At 37.6% G+C, this 9,309-nt stretch overlaps 1 protein-coding gene across 2 annotated transcripts in view; it reads left to right on the forward strand.

Annotated features, from left to right (window-relative positions):
• WDR70 (WD repeat domain 70) overlaps positions 1 to 5,796 on the forward strand; it is a 133,705-nt gene extending 127,909 nt beyond the window's left edge. For both annotated transcript variants that reach the window (XM_017823660.1, XM_017823659.1), the window contains exon 18: positions 5,025 to 5,796. In XM_017823660.1, coding sequence (XP_017679149.1) covers positions 5,025 to 5,109 — 85 coding nt within the window. In that variant the 3' untranslated portion in view covers positions 5,110 to 5,796. The remainder of the gene's footprint in view (positions 1 to 5,024) is intronic.
• Positions 5,797 to 9,309: the final 3,513 nt, after the last annotated feature.

Genomic DNA, 9,309 nt, shown 5'->3' on the forward strand with positions numbered 1-9,309 from the left:
ATTCTTGAAGCCAAATAGCCATTTGCATTATTTATCACTTGAAAATTTTTTCAAGCTTGTTATCATTAGCATGACCTTTCCATTTCTCCTGACATTTGAGCCAGAAAGGAGGGGGAAGTATGTAAGAGGCAGAAGGATGGGTGAAAAAAACAGATGCTGCTGAAAAGGATACTGGGGATGATAAGAAGTACATGCTTAATCAGATGACATGTCACAGAAGCCCAGTGTGAATAAAGTGTCAAATAAGATGTGATAAACACAGCAGAAAAGTCATAATGGATGAGGATAAAGAAAAGATCCTGAGATTTCTCAGGAAAAAGCTTGTTAGAAACCTTGGCAAGAGCCATTCCAGTGGAGTGAAAGGAAAGGAAGGACAGATTGAAGATTTCAAGTAAAGAACTACAGGAAAGGAACTTGAGGCATCAGTTGTAAATGTTTGAAAATTACATTCTTTGTGAGCTGTTTGTTTTAACACAGCTGTACAGATATACTATAATGACTTCAGATGTCCCTCTGAAGCATCAGCAGGAATTACTAAGCATTGTAGCTGAGTGCCTAATCAGGCCCAGATGCAGCTCTCTTATGTACCAGAGGGAAGATGAGGGTGAAATTTCCCTCCTCACCAAGGTAAACCAGAATTCTTGAAAATACCTTTCAGTTCAGTGAATTTTGCCCCTATTTTGCAGTCTTTGTCGTTGCTGCTTGTCCCAGGCAAAAAGGAATGACTTGAAGCAACAGTTGATAGCTGTGCTGTGTTCACTGAAGTTTTTCTCGAGGGCAGTACCGGTGTGTGAAGTGTTAGTCGTGTAGTTTCTTGAGTATCTTTAGTTGAAAAATCAGAACTGAACAGAATGTTTTGTAACAGTGACCTTGTTGGCACGTGTTCATATATTTACCCTAAATATATTTTTGTAAATTGGTAATTTTGAGAGGTAGGTCCCTGAGATTCAGAGTAGAGTCAGAGTGGTTGGTGGGGTAGAGAATAAAGAAAGGGCCTGATGCTGAAAACCTTAACTTTTCAGTTTCGAAGTAGCCTTTATGACATGATTCTTGTTTCCAAGCATGCTTTAAAGTCTTTTTTCTTTGTTTCAGTGCAATATAAACACAAATTTCAAAAGTTACTTCGACATGAGTCACATGTTGTGATATGCAGTTGTCATCTCCAGCTGGTTTAGCTGCAGCAGTATTATTTATCTGCTAGTCTATGATCCTCAGATGTCAATGAGCTACTTTCATTGGATCCCTGAAAGGCAACAAAGAAAAACAACCCGTAACTAGAGGGATTATGGTGACTCTAAAGTGGTCTACATGGCCTCTGGAAATTTTCTAGGGGTCTGCATGTCTGAATATGCTGAAAACCACTGAAATACAAGAGAAGCAGATAGTATAAATAAATCATGCTAGTTTGCTTTCCCATTTTTGTTTGCAGCTTGTTCCTGTAACCCACAATAGGAATGCATTTTTCAGTGTATGAGATACTGGTTTCCACTGACAGTCATGTGGAAACACAGGATCACAGAATAATTCAGATAGGAAGGGAATGCCTGAGGTCATTTAATCCAAGCTGCTGCTTAAAGCATATTCACTTAGATGAGGCTGCTCAAGTCCATTTAGATTCAGGTTGTTCAGGGGCTTGCCTAGCTGAGGTTGAGTGTCCTCAAGGATGGAGATCCTACAACACCTCTCTGGACAGCCTGTTATAGCAATCTGGTTGGCAGGGGCAATATGCCCTTGCTAAATCCGTGATGGCTGTTCCTTTCCACCTTCATGTACCTGGAAATGCCTCCCATGGGGATTTGTTCCATAGACTTCCTAGGAAATAAGATTAAGTAGTTCCTCGAATCCTCCTTTTGCCCTTCACAAAGATGATGGTGATTGCCTTTGCTAGTCCTTGAGACCCTCTCCCTGTCACCATGCTATCTGGGAGATGAGAGAGTGCCCTTGCAATGACATGGGCCAGCTCCCTGGCTACCTGTGGATCCACTCCATCTGAAAGCATGGATTTTTGCATGTCCAATGAGCTACATACTCTCTGCCATCCTCTTGGTAATGTCTCGCTCCCTAACAAAGATTCTGCTGGTAATGTGGGGGTCCTTGGAGGCGTGAGGACAGACCTCAGGGAAAATGGAGCCAAAAAAAGCCTTGGGTATCTTGACCTTTCCTATATGCTGTGTTAGTGGTTTACCTGCTCCATCAAGAACATTTTCCTTAGCATTTCTTGGACTGTCAGTGTAGCTGTAAAAGCCCTTAGTGTTACCTTTCATGTTTCTTTTCTGTTTCAATTCCTGCTGAGCTTTGGCTCTCCCAACTGTTCCTACATGTTCACATAATGCCTCTGTTCCTCTTGGCTAAGGTTGCCCCTGCTTCCTTTGTCTGTGTTCTTCCTTTTTGGGGTTCACACTTTATCTTGGTCAGATCCATGTGCATCCATACAAAGCTACTGCCAAGCTTTGCTTTCTGCATATGAAGTGTAATCTGTTTTGAGGAGACTGCCCTCAAAGATCAATCAGCTCTCCTTGGGCCCCTTTGCCCTCCATAGCAGTCTCCCATGGGATCTGCCAAGCAGATCCTTAACGAACTGAAATCAACCCCTTAAGTCAAGAGTAAATAAAATTGAGAAATTTGATGGGGAAAAGAACATGGCTTTCCACATGTGTTGTTTAGCCTTCAGAAATAAAAGTACTTCTAAGTAGTAAACTTGTTTTGATAATTTTTGTATAAATATTAATTATATAGCAAGCTCCTACTATGCTAGCAGCCTCTAGTGCAGTTACTAAGCAGAAAAATTTGTGTTTAAATTAAATTAAATGATCACTATTGATAAGGCAATAACAAAAATTAAATGATCACTACTGATAAAGCAATAACAAAAACAGTGTTATAAAATGGTCAGGCATATGAATCACCCTAGGTGCCCTAGTTACGGCTGCATAGCTTCTGGAGGTGCAACAGTTTACATTTCAGCCGAGCTGAGGCTACAGCTATTTCATGGTAATTTTAAAAAAGTGAGGTAGCAAGCAGACTTGATTTCCTCTGTATGTTATTGCTTTAGCTGGATAGTGCTAGATTAGGCTACGGGGGTTTTTTTCCTTCTCCCCCCACCCCCAGTTTAGCTGCACTCAGTAGCACACTTAGATTAGCTGAAGTTTCTGACTTTTTTTTGTGTGCCACTCCTATCCTGGAAAAAACATAGACTCTGCTGCTTGTTTCATGAACTTATTCATTCTTCTAAGCTGGAAATTTCTGTCCAAATTATGACAGTTGCAGGTTTATGGTAAGAAATGATAATTTGCACTTGATTAGTTGCACTTTACTAATGAACATCTCAGTAGTGATGTGATCCTATTTAGATACCTTTCGTATGTTGTATTAAAAGGAAGGTACATTGTCAAAATGGACTGAATAAACTTCTGTCAGTATGTTCTGAAAAAAGGAGAAGAAGATTCCATGCATTCTTCTTCTTCAGTAACTAACAAAATTCAATATTTCAGCCAATAAAGCCTTCATCCCTGGTGTCTGTTTTGGATGGAATGTTGATTTTTTTTTCCCCCTTTTTTTAAAAAAATCCTTCTTCAGTGATGGGTTAGGTAGAGTTTATGTAACTATTTTCTAAGGAAATATTTTAATTGGAAAATATTTTTTAATCTTAGTCATGATTTCCATGGACGGTAAAATGACTCCTCCAACTTCCGTAGTATAAGTCCTCATCTGGGTACAAGGTCTGCTTGGAGGTACTGGAACCTTCGTCCATGCACCCAGGGACCATGTGCCAGTGAGAGTTCAGCAGTAGGGCCATCTCTGGGACATCTTAGTGTGTTCCTTACCTCCATGGCAAGCTTGGAGGATGAAGGAGAAGGCAGGCCAATAGAAAGATCCTGTATTTAAGGGGAGCTGTCTTTGACTAGTTTTAGTGAATTTAAATCTATTTGTGCCACATATTTAAGAAGTGGAGAATCGTGGTCTTTAATAGGTGATTGCTTGCTATTACTCTTCAAAGGCAGAGGCAGCATTGAATTATGCCTATTGTGTTATGTAAGGCAGACACAATATTGTTAAGATTTTTGCATTTTGTAGGGTTTTTTATAGTTGTTATAATAATGGCATTTCACACCCTTAGACTGCTGTAAAAACATTAATTAATACATTAATGAGATGATGACTGCCTTGGCTGTGTTTTATGCTTTGTCATGTCTGTTTTAATGAGAAGTTGAGCACAGCCAGCATCGGTAATCCAGGAGATTCAGCTCTGCAGTGATTGTGCTGAGAATTAAGTTGGAAGAGGGGACCCTGCAGTGACTAAAGTGTAAAACAGGGGAACTGAATGTCCAAACAGTTTATTGAATTGCTACTTGATACCGTGTTCGTTTAAAAAGTAATCAATAATTATTTTTATAAAGTTTAAGTGGTATTTAAAATACAAGTAAACAGTGGAGGAATTGATACCATCAAGCTTGACTGTAGGATACACTGTGTTGTCACATGAAGATCATTAGGTTTTTTTATGTTACAGTAGTGCTGGATAAAGTCTCTAGAGGGAAAGCTGCTTTTTTCATGCACAGACTTAGCCAGAAACCTGGCTTAGCTGTTCTGTTTTCACTTACTGGCTGCTGTCGTACTACAGTGTATCAAAATGGAGGTTTCTTTTTAAAAAGTCATGGAATGAGGAGACCAGTGGCTCCAGGTTTCTAGCATTGAATTAAATGTAATTTTTTCTTGCTTCTATCTTAATTTTATTCATGGAATACAGATAATGATTGTGAGCTGATGAGGAAATAATACTTGCAAAATATGTGTGTTTGTTATGGTTGTTTGCCTGTGAGCTGCAGGTTTTTTCAGTTCTCAGGAGGTTAGTTGATATGTTAATGTCAAAAATAAAAATGGGTGAGTCTAGAATCCTCTTTTATAAAGTATATATCTGTATATATATATATACATATCTTGTTTGTGTCTAGTGCCTGTCTGATGAAGTTTCCAATGAAGTATTGTAGTCTGACCACTATTTTAATCTTTTTAATGTTTTCTAGAACACAGCCAAAAACAGTTTTTGCGGAAGTGGAACCAGAAGATGATGAAACAGACAAACCAGAGTGGAAAAAACGTAAAATTTGAATAAAAAATTGGTTTAAAGAGGAATGTTAGAACATTTGAGACAAAATGAAACATTTATTTATTTTAGGTAGTGGATCAAAATTTGAAAGCAAAAATTACTTCCGTTTCTAAAATTTGCAGTATAAAAGGGGATTGTTGTACTTCACTGGCTTAATCTCAGATCTGAATTTTGTAATAAGGAATTAATTGTGCAAATAACTCCTCTATGTCAGTTACTTAGCTTTGCGTTTGGAGTGAAAAATATTTCTTTATAAATAGTGAATTCATTATATCGCCAAATGTTTTTTTTTCATTACTGCCAATCTTACAAATGCTGTGTCATGAGTGTTCAATGATTTTAAGTATACCAATAAAATAATACAGTTTCTCAGAGTCCTTTTTATTTTTTCCAATTAAGAGCTAACAAATTACTTCATTCTTTATAAGTGCAATGAAGTTTTGATTAATTATTGTGGAATATTCCTGGTTAGTTAATTTGTGTGTTCACATGAGTTTGAATTCAGTTCACACTCTGTGAATTTTAGAAAACATATTTTCTAGTGTCTATCCTTCTTTGCCTGGTATTCTTTTTAAATATGTGTAGTATCTCACAGTAGTATTGAATACAGCTTTTGTTTTTAAAAAATGTAGAATTGAAATGGACAATTACATGTTTTGATTTAATAAAAATAGTATGTTTATTGCCTAGTTGATGCAGAATTTTGTGCAGTTTAGTATGTATGGATGAGTTTTAGAATAGAGTATGTCTTTGTAGTTAATACCAGGTCTTTATATGTATTGACTTTGTTGTGTGCCTGAATTATGTACATCTGCCTCAGACTCCCTGAAGACTGATACTGTTATAAAGCATTTTTTCTAAATACTGAAAGTTCTCGTTTTTTAACACAAAATTGCAATTCTGATTGTCACAAAGAGAAGGATGGATTTAAAACTAATCTCCTTTAGCGAAGGATAAAGAAACCTAGGTTAGTTTTAGGCATTCATGTTGTGATTATAGTAATACACAATATGTTAAGTATTATGATTATAATAATATACAATGCAACAAGCAGTCTGCATTTCCACTAAGAATAGAGAGTAATAGACATCATAAGCAATCAAGCTTTCTTATGAATAGATTCTGAAGGCATATTTTAAGACTATATTTAGCAAAGCCCTTAATCACCCTCCTGACCTCAAGAGCGTGGTCCTGATAGTCAGCAGAGCTTAGATCTCTTTTTTAAGAATTGCTCTGCATCACTATTTCATTGTATGATTCCCTTTTCAAAGCTTATCTTTCCTTTTCAGTTATAATTTTTATACTTCAGTGAAAACTAAGCCTGACTTCAAAAGGTATAATGAGAAGCATTGGCATATCATTCCCACAATAAAATATTTCCACTGCTTTCACTAGTGTAGTGTTTTGATAAGAGTGGAATTTCACTAAATAGTCCACAAGTTGTCTTTGACTCTCTTAAAAATACTCTAATATGTACTTATGTATCAATGTTTAATTTACAATTGCAGCTGTAATTTGTAGAGTGAAGGATTGAATACATAGGTGGACAGTAAATGGAGGAGTAAAGGAAATTCCAGATGAAGAGCAGCACTTGTTAACAAGATCTGCTGAAGATCTCCCTGTGCAATGCCCCCCTCAGCAAATAAACATAAAATGGCATTGCTGCATTTAAGAATACCTTTTGTCTTATTTTTCATCCAAATATTGCACTACAAAATAAAGTATTTTCAAAGAAATTTCTATAAAATCTTGAAAAATAATTTTAAAGGATTAATATGTCCTTGATTTTAGGCTGAATATTAACATTTCCTTTGTTAGTTGTTCACTGAGGCAGTGTGGCTTAGGGAGCAGAGCTACAGGGAAAGGCAGATGAGAAAAAATGTTGCAGCTGTTCTCCGAGCATGAGAGGAGCTTCTCCTTTTATGTTGTTATTCATATCAACTGGATCTTGTTTTCTAATTCTTAAAAGAATTAGTTCTCTAAGTGAACACTGCAAAAGTTCTGTTAGAACTTCTCTAAGTATTCATCCTTGTCACTTGCAGTGATTAATTGTCCTGAATGACTGTTCTAGCAGCCTAGAATTTAAAATGGTGCCTGTGCAGATATGTATTGAAAAGATTTAAAACTAACTTAGGTTGCATTTATACTTTGGCTCTTGGCTTGGTTCGTTTGCAGTAGTCCTTACACTGGATTTTCAGGCATGTTCACCAACAAGTCAAATATTATCACATTTTTAAAAGCAGTTTTAAATCTACAACAGCTCAATGGTAAGAGTTAATCTAATCAAAAAGAAGGTATGAACAATCTGCTTGACCACACTTGTGTATGGTCAAGCAGTAAACTCTGACTCCAGCCTTTGGCTTGTCCAGGGAAATATCCTAATGTTAAAAATATTAACATGAATAAATACTTGGTATGACAGGTGCAAACTGGAATATGAGAAACTATAGTTGTATGAATTTTTTTAAAATCTGATTTTCTTATAAACTTTGCAACAGTTTTAGTAATTGCCAAGTTGTAATCTCGGTCCTCTATCTGTCCAAATTTAGTGTTAAAGTGGCCAGATTCCACGTGGGCTTTTGTTTCCACATTTCTGACACAGAGTGGGTTTATTTTGTTTGCTTGGTTCCTTAGAAGACTTGTTTTATTGCGTGCAGAAAGGCTTCCATGGTCCTTTCTCCAAACCTGGATTCTTCTGTGCAGCTTCTAGATGTTTCTTTGCAGCAATTTATGGTCTTCAGCCCTTTGCGCTAATGACGGTTGTGGGCCAGCGCTGAGGTACCTCTGGCCTGTCCGTAGGGCCAGGACTCTTCCCGTCAGATCATTGCAGCCCACCAGCCACCTGTCAGCCTGGTTTCCCATTCCTTGTTTGTTGCTGCTGCTGTGACAGAGGTCTTAATTTGACTCTGTAGTCTTTTGTCTTGTCCTGTCCTCCTTATTTCTTGGCTTATCTTGTTTTTTAAGTCCTCTGCAACACATGAGAAGATTGGTAAGTCCTGGTGCTTTTCCATCAAGTAGTTTGCTACTTACTACTTAATGATTATTTTAAGTTCCTCTCTAGTCTATTTCCAATAACCTATAGTTTACTGAAGATGATGCATTTCCTTCTAGTTTTTTTGATTGATAGCAAGAACTGTGATTTCGTGTCCAGAGGCCTTCAGTCAGTGGTTCCTTGCTTATGACCACATGCCTCGTTTGATGTTCTTTGTCATGTTTGCCTTTTCTCTTTTGAGCTGTAGAAAATTATGTTTTATGGGAATAGAAACCATCATCCTTTATCCTATCAGTTCAATCTCTGCTGGGCCCTGAGGAGTGTTCTGCAATGAGTGGCATTGCTGCCACAAAGTGCCCTTCTCTTGGTTAGATGTTTATCTTCAGTTTCTTTGACCTCTGATGCCTTTGGGGGTGTCCAGCTTGAGACATTTGTAGCTCACATCTTCCTTTAATACTGAATCATAAGAATTTTGATGTGGCCTGTTAGTCACAATAGTATTGCAAAATCCCTCTTTTATTTGTTCGTGATACTAAATGCCTGTATATCCTTCTAGCCTGCCTCTCAGCAATGGGAACTTCCTGAAAGTCCTACAGTTACCCTCATTAAAAACCAGCAGGCTTGTTCTGATTTTTTACCATGGGCAGGCTAGGAGTTCAAGGGGTTCTGCCCCCTGTTGTTAATCCCTGGTGTTTCTCATCTGCTGGCCTGTTTCATGCACATACGTGAATAAAGAGCTGGATAGTTGGCTAGCAGAGATGTCCTTATGCTTGCCTGGCATTGAAGCACAGACCTATCTTATTACATCAGTTTTTAAATCTGCTAGGATTTTTGGCTAATCCCATTTAAACACAATTTTGTATACAATAGACACTCAATATACACTTCATCCTCTGGGGCTTCAGCATCTAATTGCTTCATGCAATCTGGGTAGCTCTGAAATGTGAGATATTTGTCTGTAGCATATCACCCCAGCTGAAATTTGCTTTGGATGTCAAAGCTTCCCATCCTACATACAAAGGTAGTGGAGCACGCTGACAGTCTCCCACTTTGGCAGCAGTGTCTCAGATCAGCTTATTGGAATCTCCATAACCTATGTGTTGCTTGAGAGCCTTTGCAGTAGTTTTTGATATTTTTTTTTTTTTAATGGCTGATGATCAGACAGTATGTTCATCTTGTTCTCTGAGAGATGACTCGAAAGAAGAGTGAT

The sequence above is a fragment of the Lepidothrix coronata genome, unplaced genomic scaffold (genome assembly GCF_001604755.1).
Source record: "Lepidothrix coronata isolate B3197 unplaced genomic scaffold, Lepidothrix_coronata-1.0 Scaffold104, whole genome shotgun sequence".
Taxonomy (NCBI): domain Eukaryota; kingdom Metazoa; phylum Chordata; class Aves; order Passeriformes; family Pipridae; genus Lepidothrix; species Lepidothrix coronata.